At 51.1% G+C, this 19,985-nt stretch overlaps 1 protein-coding gene across 1 annotated transcript; it reads right to left on the bottom strand.

The window, feature by feature from the left end:
• Positions 1–14,085: 14,085 nt before the first annotated feature.
• On the bottom strand, positions 14,086–17,285 carry SOX12 (SRY-box transcription factor 12). The gene has a single exon (XM_060031091.1). It carries the CDS (start codon positions 16,920–16,922, stop codon positions 15,984–15,986), a length of 939 nt encoding a protein of 312 aa, XP_059887074.1. The 5' UTR covers positions 16,923–17,285; the 3' UTR covers positions 14,086–15,983.
• Between the last annotated feature and the right edge of the window lie 2,700 nt (positions 17,286–19,985).

The following is a 19,985-nucleotide window of genomic DNA, read 5'->3' as shown; positions in this document are numbered from 1 at the left end:
AGGAGATGAACCTGGAGAGGCAGGCAGACGTGAGACCCTTCAGGGCCTCACAAGCCAAGGTAAGGAGTCTGGACTTCAACCCAAGAGTAGTAGGGAGCCATGGAAGCGTTGTAAAGAGGGGAGGGGTGTGATCTGATCTGCACTCTGAAAAGATCCCTCTGGTTGTCGATCCCTGGGAAGAACAGGATAAAAAGCCCAAGCAAGGTAGGAAAGAAATCCGTAAGGAGACTCCATGTCAGAGATGACGATGTCTTGGCCTAGTGGGCTTGCACAGAAATGAATGGATTCAAGAGTTGTTGCGGGGGAGGGGGGTAAAATGAAGTGCAGGAACAGCAAAAGATTGGAAACAACCTGCAGCAGTTTTAAAACACGGCTGCAAATTCCTTAGCACTTCTCCTGCAGCAAGGTGGGATCTAGGTACCCTCTTTTCATATCTCGGGTGAGCTGAAGACTGCTTCAACCAACAGAGTATGGTGGAAGTGATGCTCTGACTTCCGAGGCCAGGACATGAAAGGACAGGTACTCCTCCTGGAACTCTAGCTCTTGGAGACCTGAGGTGCTAATGCAAGAAGTCTGCCTGCCTTGAGGCTGCCATGCTAAAAGAAAGCCAAAATAACATGGAGAACCCACAGAAGTCACCACCATCCCAACTGAGCTTGGCCTTTGAGTCATCCCAGTTCCAGCATCAGACAAGTGAACAGAGAAGCAACCAGATGATTCTACTCCACATCTGTGAGAATCAGCTTCAGCTCCGATGATATGAGAGAGGGGATGGCTGAGGTTGGGGAGGTGATGGGAAGGGATGAGGTCAAATGTATAGGTAGATGGTCTGGCATTGAGCCAGCAGCATAGGAAGGATCCAGTACCCTCTGAGACCCGGGCAAGGAGAGGAGGAGGGCCACTGAGAAGAGATGCAGGTTGGTGTTTGTGAGCTGAACTCTGGAGTTAGACAGATCCAGATTTGAATCCCTGGTTCTGCCACTCTGTGCTTACATGACCTCAATGCTCTGAGCCTCAGTTTCTCTAACTGGAAAATAGAGATAATATCAGCAATTGTGTCTCAAAGGGGTTATAAGAGTGAAATAAGGTGTGTATATAGAACACTTAGCAAAGCACCTGGAACAGAATAAGAACTCAATTCACTATTGTCATCGTTACTACTATTATTGTTACTAGTATTTTTATTGTTTATGGGTGAGGAGGGTAGGAAGTTGAGTGACAGAAAACGTATTAAATTGAATGTGTTTGAGGAAAACAAGAAGCATTATCAATTAAGAAAGAGGAAGGTTTAGGGGGGGTATAGCTCCAGGGTAGAGCATTTGACCACCAAAATAGAAAGGTTTTAGTTCAACACCCTTTCAAAGGGTGGTGAAGCAGACACAAAGGCCACATATTCTATGATTCCATATATATGAAATACCCAGACTCAGAAAATCCATAAAGACAGAAAGCAGACTAGCAGTTCCTGGGGCTGCGTTAAGGGAGGAATGGGGAGTGACTGCTTAACGGGCTTCCTTTTGGGGTGATGAAGGTGTTCCAGCACTAGATGGGGGTGATGGTTGCACAACATTATGAATGTACCAAATGTTGCTAATGATCAATTTCATGTTACGTATATTTTACCATAATTTTTTAAAGAGTGGTAAAGCTTTGGAACACTCAGTAATAATGATGATGAGGATGGTGATGGATATCACTTATTGAGAATTTATTATGTGCCAGGATAATTTGACTTCTCAATAATCTTATGAGATAGGAGCTCTGATAATCCCCATTTTACAGATGACAAACCCTGGGTTTGGGAAGGTAAGTCACTTGCCCAAGGCCTGCCACAATGTGACAGAAGCTGAATTTGCTCTGATGGCTCTGAGGCCATGATCTGTGGAGACAGGGGTCTGCATAGCTGTGACTTTTTTTGGCAGTGTCAGGAGACCTGGGAGAGAAGAAGAAGGCTTCTGGTACCCCAGCTCCTGGTGAGGCAGAGGAGAGGGTGATGGGTGATGCAGAGCGCAAGGGAGAGAACAGTTCCCATGATGGACCTCACGATGGATCCTGGCTTGTTGGGGAAGGATGCCAAAGCAGCCCAGGAGGGGAGCAGATGGATCTGGAGAAGACTCAGGGAATCCAGACTGAAGAGCTCAATGTAGTCTAAAAATAAGTGGATGGGAAGGAAGGTAGTCTGAGGTCAGAATGTGGGATCCTGTAGTTAAAGATTTTAGATGTGCAAACTCGTAAGAGATGAGAAGGTCTAAGCCAGTACCATCCAATAGAAGTTTCTGCAAAGATGGAAGTGTTCTATATCTGTGTTGCCTATACTGGCGCCACTCGCCACATTTGGCTATTAAGCATTTGAAATGTGGCTAGAGGGACTTCCTTGGGGGTCCAGTGGTTAAGACTCTGCGCTCCCAATGTAGGGGGCACGGGTTCAATCCCTGGTCGGGGAACTAGGATCCCTCATGCCACACAGCGTGGCCAAAAAAAAAAAAGAAAAGAAAAGAAAAAGAAAGAAATGTGGCTATTGCAACTAAGGAACCGAATTCTAAATTTTATATAATTTTAATTACTCTAAATTTAATTTTAAATAGCCACATGTGACTAGGGGTCACCATATTGGTCACCCAAGTGTCAGTGGTACAAATCTTGTTGCCAGGGCCCTACTTTGGGCATGACTACTGCCATCTCAGACCCCCCAGTGCTTTTGCCCTGCCCCTAGTGGTCTCTTCTCTACATGGCAGCCACGATGATCCTTTAAACTGTGAGTCAGATTCTCTCATTCCTCTGTTCAAAACCCTCCATGGCATCTCATCTTACTCCAGGTAAAAGGGAAAGACTGGTGGGTTAAAGATGGCCACAAGGGACTTCCCTGGTGGCGCAGTGGTTGAGAGTCCGCTTGCCGATGCAGGGGACACGGGTTCGCACCCTGGTCCGGGAAGATCCCACATGCCGCGGAGCGGCTAGGCCCGTGAGCCATGGCCGCTGAGCCTGCCCGTCCGGAGCCTGTGCTCCGCAACGGGAGAGGCCACAGCAATGAGAGACCCGCGTACCGCAAAAAAAAAAAAAAAAAAAAAAAAGATGGCCACACACTCTTTGTCACTCTGCTCCTCCTCATCTGAGCTGACCCAGCAACGGCTTTAACCAATAGAATGGGGTGAAAGTAATGCTCTGCCAGCTCTGGACCTGGCTTTCAAGAGGACCAGCTTTCCCCGCACTGTGGAGCACTCACTTGTGGAATTCTCTCTCTTGGACCCCAGTCCCCATGCAGAAGCAGCCCAGGACACACGGAGAGGCCACATGTAGATGCTCCAGTCGACAGCCCCAGCCAAACTTGCGGCTCACGGCTAGCACCAGCTATTGTATTGGGCAGCATCATGTGAGTGAGTCATCTTGAATGTTCCAGCCCACTTGAGCCCCCAGGTGACATCACATGAACAGAAGAACCATCCCACTGAATCCCATAAACCCACAGAATCTTGCAAGACAATGAAATGGTGTTGCTATAAGGTATACGTTGTGAGATTGTTCGCTATGCAGCAGTAGGTATGCTAAACCAGTCCTTACTGTGGCCTCTAATTGCCCTTCCCCCACAACCTTACTTCCCTCCTTGATCTCATCTCTTCCATTCCCTCACTTGCTGGACTCCAGCCACACTGGCCCCCTTGCTTTTCTTTGAATGAACACAGCACAGTGGGCAAACTCCTACCTCAAGGCTTCGGAGCCTTTGCACATGTTTGCTTCTCTGCCTCTCTTTCTTTTCTCTAGATATCTGTATAGCTAGTTTCTGGCTTTATTCAGATCTCCGCCCATATGTCACCTTATCAAAGAGGTTTTATTGCATCACTGTGATAGAGACATACACTGCTCACCAAATTTCTATGTGCTTCACACTGGAGGTTAGACAAAGCCGTAGGATTTGTTCTGGCCAATGAGCTATGAGCAGAGTGAGGGATGCATGTCACTTCTGGGCCAAAGCATTTGTTCTGGTTGTTATTATATAACAAACCAACCCAAAACTTAGTGACTTAAAACAACAATGATCATTATTTTGCTCACAAATCTGCAACTGGCAGGCCTCAGTGGGAAGTTTGCACCACTTAGCATCACCTGGGGTGACTTGACTGGGGGCTGGAAAGAGCCACTCCCAGGATGGCTTGCTGACATTGCTGGCAAGCTGGTGATGGCTGCCAGGTGGGAGCTCACCTGTGTCTGAGGACCGGGGGCCTCAATTCTTCTCCTTGTAGGACTTTCCACAGTTTCTCCAGCTTCCTTGCAGCCTGGTGGCTGGATCCCAAGAATGAGTATTCCAGGAAAGAAGAGGTGAGAGCTGCAAGTTTCTGAAGGCTAGAATCTAGAAGGTGGCTCAGTGTCACTTCTACTGTATTCTTTCAGTCACAGAGGCCAGATTTAAGAAGAGGAGACATATCCCCACTCTCAGTAGGAGAAATGTTAAATAATGTGGGGGCCGTGTTTTAGAACCGCTAGACCATTTAAGAGCTGGTGCATGACCCTCCAGTTATCTTTCCTCCTGCCGTGACGATTGTGGAGGCTACATGTTGACACGGTAGCATCAGAAGATGGAGGTAGACGGGATTGCTGAGTCTCAGTGGAGAAAGCTGCTTTGGAGAGTCACAATATCAGAATATGTTTAAGTAAAAAATAAGCCTTTACTATGTCAACCTGCTGATGTTTCAGAGTTAATTTGTTACTATGTCATAGTCCAGCCTATTCTGACTGATTAAGAAATTGGTACCAGAAGTAGGGTACTTACCAAAACCAAACTGTGTGTCACTGCCTTAGTGGTTGGGGCCACAGGCAGGGGAGCTGGCAATCCTTGTTCTACAGAACCAAAACATTTAGTAACACTTTTACTGCAGTAACTTGGGAAGCTGACTACAGGGGTGCCTTTGGCTGCATTTATTTGAATATTCAAGAGTGAGATGAGCTCAGAAGAGAATGGGCTGGGCTTCCCTGGTGGAGCAGTGGTTAAGAATCCGCCTGCCAATGCAGGGGACACGGGTTCGAGCCTTTGTCCAGGAAGATCCCACATGCCGCGGAGCAACTAAGCCCATACACCACAACTACTGAGCCTGCACTCTAGAGCCCATGAACCACAACTACTGAGCCCACGTGCCACAGCTGCTGAGCCCACGTGCCACAACTACTGAAGCCCGTGCGCCTAGAGCCTGTGCTCTGCAACAAGAGAAGCCACCACAATGAGAAGCCCTCGTGCCGCAACAAAGAGTAGCCTCCAGTCTCAGCAACTAGAGGAAACCCACATGCAGCAGTGAAAACCCAATGCAGCCAGAAATTAAATAATTGAATAAATAAATAAATTTATATAAGAGAAAGACAGTGCCATCTATTTAAAAAAAAAGAAGAGAATAGGCTGATTTGCAAGCAGAAATAAAAGGAAACAGAGTTCAGAAATTCAGATTCTTGCAGAGTTGGAAAATTCTAATGCTTCTAGACCCCAAATGGAAAGAACTGAGCTTTAAAGAGGTGTTGAGCACAGTAGAATCTATTAATTCATTAAAATGTTTCAGGGCATAGATTAAGTTAAGGGCCTTCACACCCATTTAAAAAAACTTCTCTGTTGATTAAAGTATCTTGGGCTAAAGTTAATTAGAGTAAGAGATTGAATTTTTCTTTTTTTTTTTTAAGAGATTGAATTTTAAAAGTGTTTGGATGAACATACTCTGTAAAACTTCTCCGATGGACAACATGGTTGAGGGCCAAGATCATATAAAGGGTGTGGCTTTACCACCTAATTATTCCTGAGAGCTGCCATTCAATCAAGAGAGCTCTTTGGAAATAGAGACACAGACGTAGAGAACAAACGTATGGATACCAAGGGGTTAAGGGGGGGTGGGGTGGGATGAACTGGGAGATTGGGATTGACACTATGTATGAAGCAGATAACTAATGAGAACCTACTGTATAGCACAGGGAACTCTACTCAGTGCTCTGTGGTGACCTAAATGAGCAGGAAATCCAAAAAAGAGGGGATATATGTACACATATAGCTGATTCACTTTGTTGTACAGTATAAACACACTATTGTAAAGCAACTATACTCCAATAAGAATAAATAAAATAAAGTAAAATAGGTAATCAACAAGGAACTACTGTATAACAAGGGAGGTCTACTCAACAGTCTGTAATAACCTATATAAGAAAAGAATCCTAAGATGAATATATATATATGTATATGTATAAGTGAAAAAGATTCTCACAAACATTGTATATCACTGCTACTCCAATAAAAAAGATACACACAGGGCTTCCCTGGTGGCGCAGTGGTTGAGAGTTCGCCTGCCGATGCAGGGGACGTGGGTTCGTGCCCCGGTCTGGGAAGATCCCACATGCCGCGGAGCGGCTGGGCCCGTGAGCCGCGGCCTCTGAGTCTGTGCGTCCGGAGCCTGTGCTCCGCAACGGGAGAGGCCACAGCAGTGAGAGGCCCGCGTACCGCAAACACTGCTACTCCAATAAAAACTAAAAATTAAATTAAAAAAAATCCAAACACATACAGACTTCCCTGGTGGGCCAGTGGGTAAGGCTCCGCACTCCCAACGCAGAGGGCCTGTGTTCAATCCCTGGTCGGGAAACTAAATCCCACATGCATGCCACAACTAAGAGTCCGCATTCCACAACTAAAAATCCTGCATGCTGCAACTAAAAGATTGCACGTGCTGCAACTAAGACCCAGCGCAGCCAAAATAAATAAATAAATATTTTTTAAAAACCCCACACAAGCCCCCCTCCAAAAAAAAAGAGCTCTTTGGGGTAAGAAAGAGAAACAAAGCAAACCTAAGGACTATGTGTTGAAACATACTGTGGGTGTGGTTTTGTACATGAAACTGGCTATCGTCAAATGGATAAGAAGCCTAAGTGGTTTTTTTTTTTTAAGATTTATTTATTATTTATTTATCTATTTTTATTTATTTTTGGCTGTGTCAGGTTTTTAGTTATGGCATGCAGCATCTTCATTGAGGCATGCGGGAATCTTTCGATGCGGTGTGAGGACTTCTCTCTAGTTGTGGCGTGCAGACTCCAGGGTCCGTGGGCTCTGTAGTTGTGGCACATGGGCTTAGCTGCCCCGCGGCATGTGGGATCTTAGTTCCCTGGCCAGGAATCGAACCCGCGTCCCCCGCATTGTAAGGCAGATTCTTCACCACTGGACCACCAGGGAAGTCCTGAAGCCTAAGTTTTTGAGTTAACTGTCTGCCGAAAAAAATCACAAGCCTGGGATAAAAAGCCCATGACTGTTCAAATCCCCAAATAATCCTAGGAACCTACATCCATTAGCATGGCTACTATCAAAAAAAAACAAAAGCAAAACCAGAAAATGACAAGCGTTGGCGAGAATGTGGAGGAACTGGAACCCTTATGCAATGTTGGTGAGAATGTAAAGTGGTGTAGCTGCTATGGAAAACGGTATGGCAATAATTTGAAAATTAAAAATAGAATTACCCTATGATCTACCAACTCCACTTCTGGATATATGCCTAAAAGAACTGAAAGCAGGGTGTCTTGAAGGGGTATTTGCACACCCATTCATAGCAATAGCCAAAAGGAGGAAGCAACCCACGTGCCTGTCCACGAATGAATGGATAAACAAAATGTGGTATATGCATACAATTGAATATTATTCAGTCTTAAAAAAGAAGAAAGTTCTGACACATGCTACAACATGGATGAACCTTGAGGACATTTTGTTAAGTGAAGTAAACCAGTCACAAAAAGACAAATACTGTACGATTCCACTTATATGAGGTACGTAGTCAAATTCATAGATTCGGAAAGGAGAATGGTGGTTGCCTGGGGCTGGAGAGAGGGGTAAATGGGCAGTTATCGGATTCCTGAGCAGAGAGTTTTAGTTTTGACAGTGGTGGTGGTTACCCAACAATGTGGCTACTTAATGCCACTGAGCGGTACACCTAAAAAATGATTAAGATGGTAAATTTTATGTTATGTATATCTTACCACAATTTTTGTTAAAATATCAAAATGTTAAAAAAAAAAAAAAGATCCTAGGGTCCCCAACAGCTTATAGGCAGGAAGTGAACTGAAAAAACCTGTGGACCTCCCAAGGGTCACAAGGCAGCTCTGGACCTTTTTGTCTTCCAGTCCATTCCTTGTTCTTTCCCTGCTCTGGAGAGCTGACCCCTGGAGGCTGCATTTCACAGCCTCCCTTGCCAGCTGGCCTCCAGCTGAGCTCAGCCAATGGGAGGCAGAGGTGGGTGGGAAAAAGGGAGAAGCTAGGGTTTTTCTGCCCTTCCTCTCCTGGCTTTCCTAGCCTCTCTTGACTGATGCAACCACCTCGTCTGAAATAGTAGCCTCTCCTCATACTTTACCACCTTCATTACGTGACATTATTGTATAGATTTATCAGTTTCTTGATTGTGTGTTTCCATCCACTGGAGTGTAAGCTCCATGAAGGCAGGGATTATGTCTGTTTTGCTCATTGAATTCCCAGTTCTTAGGACAGTGCCTGGCACAGAGTAGGCACTCAGTAAAGATCTGTTGAAAGAGTGAATAAATTTAGTAGTTGACTCAAACACACACAAGAGAACAGGGAAAGTGCCTGATAGGTATTCATAATCTGAAATAAAAGCCAGAGATGTCAGGTAGTTTCTTTAAGTGTTACAGCAAATCATCCACTGACTCAAGCCAGGCTTCTTGCCATTCTGGGTTTGTATCCAGGTCTCCAAAGAGATTCCTTGGTCTCAGATTTTTTTGGAGGAGAAAAAGCAGAACTTGACATTCATTTAGTTAGTAGGAAACCCTGAAAACAATTGAGGGTGAGAAATTGGGTTGCTAAGAAACCTCTGAGGAAGGGGGAGAGTATTGATGTTCATTGCTAGGCAACCTGGAAGAAGCTAGACAGGCAGGTTCCATAGGCTTCTGGAAAGCCAGGCTGGATATGCTCTTAAACACTTCTAGCCCAACCACCTAACTGTACAGATGGGGAAACTGAGTCCTCAAAAGGCAAAGTGATTAGCCCAAAGTCCCTCCAATTTCTCAAGAAGAGCAAAGACAAATGGCACGATAGGGCATTTTCACTGGGTAGAGCTGATAGCTGAAGAAGAGTCTATAAGACAGTAGTCAACCGCAAAGAGCCTTGAATGCCAGGCCAAGAACTTTAGACTTTATCCTGAAGGTGATAGGGAACCACTGAAAAGTTTGCAGCAGTGGTCAGATTTATGTGTTCAGATGATCCCTTGAGCTGCAGTCTGGACACCCAGGATAAAGTCTAAATGCCTTCAAGGCCCTTCAGGCTCTTGCCAGTCTATCTCCTCTCTCCTCCCAACCCCTCCAGCCACAACCGACTTCCTTCCATGTCAGCCTCTCTTGCCGAGTTTCCCACTTGCTCTCACTGGTGTCTGGAAAGCTTCATCTTTCCCCCGTACCTGCTTCATCCTACTATTCTAGTTTTAATTGCTGCATAACAAACTGTCCCCAAAACTGAATAGTGCAAATAACTGTCATTTCATTTTGCTCATGGACTCTGTGGGTCAGGAATTCAGGCAGCGCAAGAGGGGGCAGTTGGTCTCCATTCCATGGTGGCTGAGTCTCACCTGGGAAGACTTGAATGACTAGGGGATGGAATCCTCTGAAGGCTTCTTCACTCACGTGTCTGGAGCCTTGGCAGTGCCTGTATTACCTGGAGCACCTGCGTGTGGTCCCTCCACGTGTTTTGGGGTTTCTTGATCATGTGACAGTCTTAGGGTTGTTGGACTTCTTACGGTGGTTCAGTGTGACCTAGCCTTGGAAACCTACAGCCTCATTCCTGCATTCTAGTAGTTACAAGTAGATCACGAAGACCAGCCCAGATTCAAGAGGGAGGAAATTTATGGGAGGAATGTCAAAGAACTTGTAGCCGTGTCCTAAAACCACAACAATGCACTGAGGTCTCAGTCACAGCTTAAACATCACCTCCTCCAGGAGGTGACCTGACCACACCCTGCTCCATGTCTGGATTAAGGGCCTCCTCTGTGTCCCCCCAGCCCCACTGTCCATCTCCATCAATGTATTTCCACCCCTGTGTTTATGGGTCTTTCTGCTCCCCAGACCTGAGGATTCAGTGAGGATGGACCATGTCTGTTTTTTTCACCTTTGTACACCCAGCACCTAGCACAGAGCGTGGCAAAGCAGGCCCTTAATAAATGTTTGTTGCATGGGTGAGCAAATGAGTGATTGAATGAGCTAAGGCATGGAGCCCAGTGCAGAGGCCATTCCTTCCTCATGAAGCTTACATACTAATTGGAGAGATACATACAAAATAAAACTTTATATGATAAATGCCAGATAGTGATAAATGCTATTATGAAAAATAAAGCAAAGTAAGGGGATAGCGTAAGGGGAGGTGATAGTTTATATGAACTGTCAGGGAAGACTTTTTGAGTTAGTGACATTGGAGCTGAGACCTGAAGGAAGTGAGAGAGCAAGACTGGGAGAAGAGCATTTCAAGCAGAATGAACAGCATGTGCAAAGGGCCTGTAGTGGGTGTGTGCTTGGCAGTTTTGAGGAACAGCAAGGAAGCCAGGGTGGCTGGAGCATGGTGAGAGAAGGACAAAGTAGCAAGGATGAGTCCCAGGGTGGGCCACATGCCAGATCACACAGGGTTTCACAGGCCTTGTTGAGGACTTTTGCTTTTAGTCTGAATGAGATGGGGGCCATTGGAGAGTTTCAAGCAGAGACGGTATATGGTCTGATTTATAGCTTAAACAGATTCCTCTGGCTGCTCTGTGGGTAACAAGACTGAATGGGGCAAAGGAGAAAGCAAGGAATTCAGCGAGGTGGCTGGTAAAGGATACTGGGCAAGAGATGATGGGGGCAGGACCAGGAGGGTGGCCATGGAAAAGGTGAGAGGTGATAGGACACAGGACACATTTTGAGATAGAACCAATAGGCTATAAGGGATATGAAGCTATGAGGAAAAGAAGAGTCAAGTTTGCTGGCCTTAAAAGGCCAAAAAGTAATATGTGAAGAAGTGAAGATGTGGGTGGGAGAGCAGGCTTGGGAGGATTGGGGAAACACACTTCATTTTTAGACATGCCAAGTTTCAGGTGCCAATTAGATATCCCAGTGAAGACGACAAGAAGGCAGCTAAACATAATGAGTCTGGCAGTGTCGGGATGGAGCTATAAGCTTAAGAAGCTACGGCTATGATAAGCAGAATTCTAAGGTGGCCCCCAAGATTCCCACTCCCTGGTGTGCGTGCCCAACATAACCTCTTCCTCTCTGTGTGGGTAAGACCCGGGAGCATGACGGATGTCACTCTTGTGATTAGCTTACATTATCGGCAAGGGTGAAGGGGCTTCATAAATGTGATCAAGGTAAATGTGATTAAATTAGTTGATATTTAGTGAATCAAAAGGACCATTTCCCTGGGTGAGCCCTTTAAAAGAGAGCCTTCCTTGAGCCAAGTGACTTGAAGGTGCAGAAAGATTCTCCTGCTGCTCCTTGACAAAATAAGCCTCCACACTGATAGAGGGCCTGTGAAGAAAATAACTGAGTGGCTTTTAGGAATCCAGAGTGGTACCAGCTGACAGCCAGGAAGAAAATGGGGGCCTCAGTCCTTTAACCACAAGGAACTGAGTTCAGCCCGCCACCCCGTGATTCTGCAAGAGGACACTGAGCTGCAGAAAGGAATGCAGCCCAGACAACAGTGTGACTGCAGCTTTGAGAGATCCTGAGCAAAGAACCCAGGATTCTCTGCTGGGCATGCCTGGACCCTGGGCCCACAGAGATTATGAAATAATAAATGCATGCTGTTTTAAGCGGTTAACCTTGTGGCGTTTCATTACATAGGAATAGGTGGCCAATACATCAGCGTATAGGCGTTTTTAAAGCCCTTGGAACCAAGATAGCTCAAATCGCCCCGGCCAGGAACCTGACCCAGAGATGAATCCGAGAGCATGAATGCAGGGGGATTAGAGTGGGACACACCCTGCAACCTCTCCACCGCGCGCCCGCAATGCTTCCTACTCCTCTCAGCCACTAGGCGTCCCCAAAGTCCACATAAGCAGGTCTCGCCCCCACCTTTCACAGGTCAGAATCCATTTCCTTCAGAAATGGAAGGAAACAAAATAACAATAAATGGTCTCACTTCTATTCGTATTTCCTCCTCCCCCACATCACCCCGGGGGAAACTAAGGCCTACGAAGGGAGGCGCTTGCCCAAGGCCCGCAGTACTCTAGCACCGTCTCAGGCCTGGCGTTTTACACGCCCCCTGCCCTCCCCCTCCCAGGGCATCGTGAAGGGCAAACACAGACTTTTAGCCTCTCTCTCCAGCTTAGGCCAGGGGAGGGACTGCGAGTGAGAATGGCATCAGCAGAGGGCCCTGAGTGACTTGTGGGCTGAGGCCGGAGTTTCTAATTGAGGCCGACTGGAAAGGGTGGAAAGCGTGCAGCCCCGAGGTTGGGGCTGACAGTGTTGGTGGAAACGAGACTCCTCCTGAGGGAGTGGGTATCAGAGGTGCCCAGCTGCAATTGCTGGGCCAGTGATCCCCTTCCCTTTGTCCAGCCCCTTCCACCATCCGCTGCAGACTGGGTTGTCCAGAAGCAGACACGGAGACTGAGTTTGGGGTGCAAGATATTTATTAGGGATAAACACCTGTGAAAAGAAGAGGGAGGAGACAGAATTGGGTTCAGGAAGCCAAACTGCGCTGCTGACCAGGCAAAGCCTCAGCCACCCTGGAGGGGCCCTGGGGTGAGGACCTGGCGGGGTGGGGGGCAGGTACTCCCTGTGTCTGTCCCACCTTGCACTGAAGTGGCAGGCTTTTACACCTGTGCTCATTCGGACACCAGATGCAGGCTGCCCTGGGTGAAGTGGCTCTCTTCCACCTTTTCTTTCTTAAAGGTTTTGTTTTGATTTGTGGTCAATCTCGCTTCCAATCAGAGGCCAAGAGGAAGCGCTCACTGTAACTCCTGAGGCCCCAAGCCCCCTTTCTATAGGTGCCCAGCCCTCCCAAACCTGCTTTAGTCCTCTTTTAAAGCATCTATGGGTATCCCAGTCCCCAAATACCCTCTGTGAATGAGACTTGCACACTTGGCCTTGGTTCTTACTGGGGAAACAGACTTTGTCCAACCTTAGGAATTCATTGAATCTGGTAGAGGAAGAATTAGGCGGACAGGTGTAGGGGGACAAAGTTTTGAAAAGCCTTCATCTCAGTTCCCAAAACACACTGGTAAGAATCTCATGGGCAGGAATCACTGTGGCTTCTGCTGCTGTTCTTCAGTCATTCAAAACATCTACACTGGGGGCCAGTTACGTGCTAGGCATGGGGACGAACCCCACTACTCCACACCCTGAACCGCCAGCCTAACACCATCTGCAGATTCAAACAGGGAGGGAGAGGCAAGCACCCCGAAGTAACACTTCACCAGGAGACGGAAACCAAAATTTGGGGCCCTGACCTTGGCTGCTTGAAGCCCCTTTACAAGTTGCTTCTGCACCTGGACCCTAAGTTTCCTCCTCTGGACAATGGAATAATACAATTTATGGAGGACCATGTTAAATGCTTCTCACCTCGAACTTCATTTTACCCTGTGAAGCAGGTATTATCATCATCCCTGCGTTACACATGTGGAAAGAAGAGTCAGGGTGAAGTTAACATGCTCAAGGTCACACAGGTGCTCAGTGGTGGTACCAGGCTCAACCCTGATTCTTAATCTTAAGGGCAGGGTCAAACTGGCCCCCTTGGGCTAGGTGTGCCTGCACACGTGTTTCACTTGGTCCACAAGGATTTAAAAATATTTCACTCAGCTTTCATTTTGAAATTGAGATGTTCACAGAAACATCCAGATTGCCATCTTCTCTTGAAAAATCTAGCCCCCTGGCCACAGTGGGCTGCATTCCCACAGGGTCACAACCGGCAGGAAGTGAGCAGTTGCTCCCTTTGAAGTGGGTCATGAAGCCAGTGTCCACCCAGACTCTCTCATTCATGTCACCTGCCTGGCCTCTGCAGGGATGAGTCTGCCATCCTTAATGAAGACCAGGAGTCCTGAGATAGAGGGAGCAGAGAGGCCTAGAGGGGCCAGGTGCCTCCTTGCCCTGGAACCCCCAGCTCTTCCTGCATGGTGCTAAGTCACATGGACTTGAATCTGCCAAACTGTTTGGGGAGGGTTGCGGAAAGGCAAAGACATGTAGAAGCACAGGGCGAGATGGGGCAAATACACTTTATTCAGTCCTGGCAGAAGTCCTGCTGTGGGTGCCAGTGCCCCCTCCCCTCAGCTATGAGACTAGTTCTCCAAGACCACAGACAGTGACATCTCTTCACTCACATGACGTTTTCTGGGATTTTTCATTGTCTTTTTTGTTGTTGTTTTTCTTAAAAAAAAAAAAAAAGAGAGAGAGAGAAAAAGAGAGAAAGAGAGCGCGCGCAAAAAGGCCCAGAGCCGGAGCACCAAGCTTAAAGGAGGCAGCTGGTGGCTTTGTCAGCGACGGGAACGCGTGGGGCAGAGACCTACAGAGACCCTGGGCAGGGGTCCCGGAGGACTCTGGGACCGTTTGTTCCTGAGATTTGTGTGTGTGAATGAGAGTGTGTGCACACCCAGGAGGGTGAACACACGCCGGTGAGATACAGGTAGTGAGGGCAAATGGGGCGTGGGGAGGCCGGAGGGGCGGGGCTTGAGCGGGGAGCTGGAGTAAGAGGGGTAACAGCATCAGGGGCAGGGTTTCCGAGGGCACCCGAACTGGATGCAGCAGCGCTAGGCGCAAACGGCCCAAGACTACTCTGACCCTCCCTTCAGTCTCACTGGCCCAGTCGATGGTCTCTCTGAAGCCAGCTGCTGAAAAGTGGGGCTCTTCTTGCCACTTCATCTGCTATTACGCCTCAGTCTCAACCCCCTAGTACCAACGTGTCTCAGTTTCTCCCACTGAATACTGTAGGCAGAGGGACCTGGATGACAGGAAGGGGCGGTGGGCTTAGGAAGGAGCCCAGGCTGAGAGTGTGCCCTGAGGTGATAAGGGCACTTGGGGGGGGGGGGCGTGTGAAGCATAAGGACCCTGTCCCCAAACAAACTGTTACGTGTCTTGGTTCTGAGTTTTCTTTTTCTCTCCTGAAGGATTTCCAGAGAAAGACCCTGCCCCCAATTCCCAGGTGGGGGAAAAAAAGGTAGGCTTCTTGGAACCAAAACAAGCTGTAGAGGCAGTCATGCAGTCGGTGAGGGGTGGGTGCACGTGGGTTGGGCGACCCCGTAAGGGAAAAGGGGCTATGCCACTTGGGAGTTCCAAGCTCCACACCAACCCTTCCGGGCCGGCTAGTCTCTTTCTCCCCCTTCCGAGTGCTCCTCCCATTTAAGGCAGTGACGCCCCGTCGGGTTGAACGGAAGCCGTGGCTCCTGGATCAAAAGATTTCTCAGGATCGCTCTATATCCGCCCCCCTTCTTCCTGGATCTGACAGGGGCGTGAGGTTCGACTGGGACCAGCTCCCTCCTCCCAAGAAGCATTAAGCATGCGCGAGAAGGGGGCGGATCCCAGTGTTCCCGGGGAAAAGGAACGGGCCCCTCCCCCTCCCTGGGAGGGAGGGGCAAGGGAGGAGGGCGCGGGGCCGCCCAGCTGCAGCGCCCCCCCAAACAAGACAGGAGGCGGGCCAGGCTAAGGCGGAGGGAGTCCGGAGCAAGGGCAGGGGCGTGTCCTCCGGCCGTGAGGAAGGGCGTGTGCAAAATGGGGGAGGGGTACAGGTCTCTTGGAGAGGACGGGAGGTGTATCGGAGGGGGGGCTGGCTGCTGGTGGCTGTGCGGGAGGGGGTAAGATGGGGAGGGGCTTGGATGTCGGAGAAAGGGTGGGGGTTGGGCTGCCTTGGGGTGTGTCTGCGGGGGAAGGGCATGTCTGGATTTGAAGGGGGTTGGGCACGTCTAGGAGGGGGGAGGCTGTGCGGGAGATGGGGTGCCAGCCTCGGCCTCCGAGGGGCCCCAATACCTGATTCCTGTATGTAAACAGCTGGTTTAGGGGGCGTGCGCGCCCCGCTGACGGTGGGCTCAGTAGGTGAAAACCAGGTCGGCGATGCTAGACGGGCGCCAGTCCCCTGCGATCATCTCGGTAACCTCGGGGGTGCAGTAGTCCGGGAACTCGAAGTGCGACGTGCCCGAGGGGGGCGGCAGGTCTGGGTCGCGGTCCAGGGCGCTGCAGTCTAGGCCGGCAGGACCGGGGGGCAGTCTGGACAGAAAGCCCAGCGGCTCCTCCCCCGACGCCACCGTCTCCTCTTCGCCTTCCTCCGTCGCCGCCGCCTCCTCCTCCTCTTCCTCCGGCTCCTCGTCCTCCGACGGAGTCGGGGAGGCGGCGGTGACAGCCGCCCCCTCGCCCGACGGCCCCTGGGAACGCTCCGCTTGTCCCCGGGCGGCCCGCCCCGCCGGGACCATCCTCCACAGCTCCCGCCCAGGGGTCTCGACCAGGCGCACTTCCAGCAGCTCCTCGTCGTCGTCCTCGTCGTCGTCCTCGGGCGCCGCCGCGCCGCCCCCCAAAGGCCCTCCAGCCGCTCGGCGGCCCCCGCGGCTAGGCAGCTGCGACCCGGGCTTGAGCCGGCTGCCGCCGCCGCCGGGGGGGCGGGGCCGCGCCTTGGCGGGCGCCCCCTTGCTCTTTTTGCGCGGCCGGTACTTGTAGTCCGGGTAATCCGCCATGTGCTTGAGGCGCAGCCGCTCCGCCTCCCGCACGAACGGGATCTTCTCCGAGTCCTGCAGCAGCTGCCAGCGGCGGCCCAGGCGCTTGGAGATCTCGGCGTTGTGCATGTCGGGCCACTGGTCCATGATCTTCCGCCGTTCGTGCTGCGACCACACCATGAACGCGTTCATCGGTCTCTTAATGTGGCCGCTCGGGGTCTTGCACCAGCCGGGCTCACGCGCCCCCTCCTCGGCCGGCCCGGGCCCCGGGGGCGGCGGCCCGCCGTCCCGCTTGGCCCTCGCGCCCCTCTGCTGCACCATCGCGCCTGGGCCCGGGGCCGCTAGACGCCGCCGGGGGCCGTCCGCATCCTCAGCGGCTGGGGGTGGGGGAGGAGGCAGCAGCGACGGAGGGGCGGCCCCGCCCTGCAGCTCGGCCCGGCCCCCGCGAGCTGGGGAGCGAGAAGCTGGGCGCTCGGGCCCAACGGACGGCGGGGGGAGAAGGTCAGCGGCGCGGCCTCAGGCGGGTTCGGCGCGCCCCCGCCGCCTCCGGCAAGTTGCACCCCGCAGCACGCCACACATTGTTTTGCGGGGGCTGAGGAACTGCACTCCCAGGGCCCCCGCGGGCTCTCCTTGCAGCCTCCTGCTCGGCCGCGGCCCGCGCGCGCCTCTCTCCGCCCCGCCGCCTTCCAGTGTCTTTCTCCCCGCGCGGCCCCGCCGGCGCGCGCGCCACCCCTCCCCCTCTCCGTCTGCGGGCCGCTGCGGCGCGCGCGGGGCCGCCCCGTGTAAACACCGAGGTGCCCGCTTGGGCTGCGGCCGGGCCACGCCTCGCGCCCGGGCGCCGCGTCACCCGTTGCTGGGCAGAGAACCTGGTATTTGCATCTCCCAATCGCTGGCTGCCGAAGTGGGGCGGGGCTCGCGCTGCGGGGCTGGGCGGTCTTGTGGCTGGGATTGGGGGTGTCGGATGAAGTCGGTTTCTTTTCTTAGGCTGGGGACTAGCGGGAGAGTGGGGGGCGGGGGGTGGACGCCGAGCGTGCTTCCCTTCTGGCTCCAGAAAGCCTGTCCCCGCCCCGCGTTGCCTTTGAAATTTTAGCTTACTCAGTGACACCTGCCGCCAGGTAGGACCTCCGCTCCCTCCTCTTTCGGGGGCGTCTTTTTTAGCCGCCCCAGAACTGAAGGTGAGGAGACCTAGGCTCAGGAAAGCTCCTTAAGGGGACAAAAACCTCATCGTATCATTGATGTAGCCCCTGCCTAGTATCCAGCCATATAGGCGCTCAACAAATGTTTATGGGCCCAATGAACCGAATCCCTTTTATATTTTTCTTCTCTTTTGAGGCACCACGAGGGACCTGAGAAAGAAGGGCACATGACGCCCACTTTCCAGGTAGGAAACACCAAATATCTGCAGATTAGGGCTCGAATCCTAGGCTCGCGGTCCCAGCTCTCTTCCCTCAGCGCACGAAGGGGCCGGGGCACCTCGCCTAACCAGCCGAGGGTCCTGAGTAGGACGAACTCTCCGTTTTTCACACGTCTCAGGCGAGGTTCGAAGATGCGTGGGTGCCCCATTCCCAGGTCCCACGCCACACCTAGACCAGCCTGGTGCCAGACTAGGGCGCGATGCCCCTCCCGGGTCTGGAGAAGCGTGCGCGGGCACGGGGGCGGAGCCAGGCCAAGGGGCGGGTCCGAGGCGCACGCTCGAGGCGCGTGGCGGGGAGGGGCTGCGCGCTCCCATCTCACCACGTGTGAGCCCGCTCGGGCATTGCTGGGCGTGTGCTGCCCCTTGGGGGAGGTCACCTTCACCGCGCAGTGGGCCCGGGCGATGGGTGGGGGCGCTGAAGCGTCCCTCCACGGAATCAGGAGCTGGGAGGGGTCGGGATGGGGGTCTCTATGGTAGCATTCTGCTGGGGCATAGTGGGCAGTATCCGGATTGGAAGGTGCGTGTCTCAGGCTGTAGACCTCACCCACCCCTGGGCGGGCGGGTGCGGAGAGCCCAGCCGGAGGGTGTGGGGTGGGGGAGGGAGGACCTGCGTGCGGCTCCGCAGACGCTGGGGGCGGGGTGATTGCTCTGGGTGCCCGGGAGGGAAATTGGATCTTCGCCGGCGGGAGGGGGCGACTCTTAAAGGCACAGGGCACTCGGAAGGAGAAGGCTCCGCTCCCGACCAAATGGTTTCTCCGTTTACTTATTGGACGCTGAGATCTGGAGACCCCCGAGTTTGAATCTTAACAACGGTAGCTTGTACGGTTCATTGCTCGGTGGAGTCAGAATTTCTGTATTCATATTCCGGGTGCCTCTTTTTGCGTGTCCTTAAAATAGGAAAAAGCAGTTTCTTCCTCATATGGTTATTTTACAGATTAAATGGGATAATGGATGTAGACACATCCCTGACATCTAGTAAATGCACAACAAATATTAGTTATCAGAGACTCAGGGCACCACCAACCTAGAAACACCAACATAATAAGAAAAAAAGGCATCAAAGTAGTGATCCTGGGAAAAATAAAAGCTTTAAAAATTTTTTCTAACACTTTTACACTTTTCCTACTTAATATTTGTCTTATTTTAAATTACATAGGATGGGCACTGCCGTCTTTTCAGTGCTTAGGGCCTCTCAAAGGTCTTACTGTGGCCCTGTAGCTGCTGCCATTACTATATTAGAGTTTGAAGTACTGGCCTCCTGGATATTCCTCAAACACAGAAGGCTTGGAACCACCTCAGGGCCTTTGTACATGCTGTCTCCTCAGCCTGGTAAACTCTTCACCCCCATCCCCACATGGCTGGTCCATCTCATTCTAGCCTCAGTTAACATGGACTCTCCAGAGACGCCTGCCCTGACCACTCTCTGCTGCCGCCCACCCACATTCCCCTGCATCTCAGGTACACAGAATTGTTGGTCTGTGACATTGTTATCATTGTCCATGATTGGTTCAGTTCATGTTTGTATATATTTATTTATATATAATATAGTAAAAACCAGTGAAATCAGGGCTTCCCTGGTGGCACAGTGGTTGAGAGTCTGCCTGCCGATGCAGGGGACACGGGTTCGTGCCCCGGTCCGGGAAGATCCCACATGCCGCGGGAGCGGCTGGGCCCGTGAGCCATGGCCACTGAACCTGTGCGTCCGGAGCCTGTGCTCCGCAACGGGAGAGGCCGCAACAGTGAGAGGCCCGCATACTGCAAAAAGAAAAACAAAAAAACGAAAACAAACCAGTGAAATCAGCAACCCAACACAGGAACTGGAACATGGATAATAACCCACCTTTCCCTATGAACTTCTCCCCCATCCCATCCCCTGCATTCCCTCACCTGATGTAATGTCTATCCTGAGTCTTCCTTTACACTTATAAAAAGCTTAGCAGCTTTATTGAAATACCAGAGTATTCATTCAT

The sequence above is a fragment of the Delphinus delphis genome, chromosome 15 (genome assembly GCF_949987515.2).
Source record: "Delphinus delphis chromosome 15, mDelDel1.2, whole genome shotgun sequence".
In the NCBI taxonomy this organism is placed as follows: Eukaryota; Metazoa; Chordata; class Mammalia; order Artiodactyla; family Delphinidae; genus Delphinus; species Delphinus delphis.
Note: the sequence above shows the minus strand (reverse complement) of the source record. Positions and strands in the feature narration are given on the sequence as shown.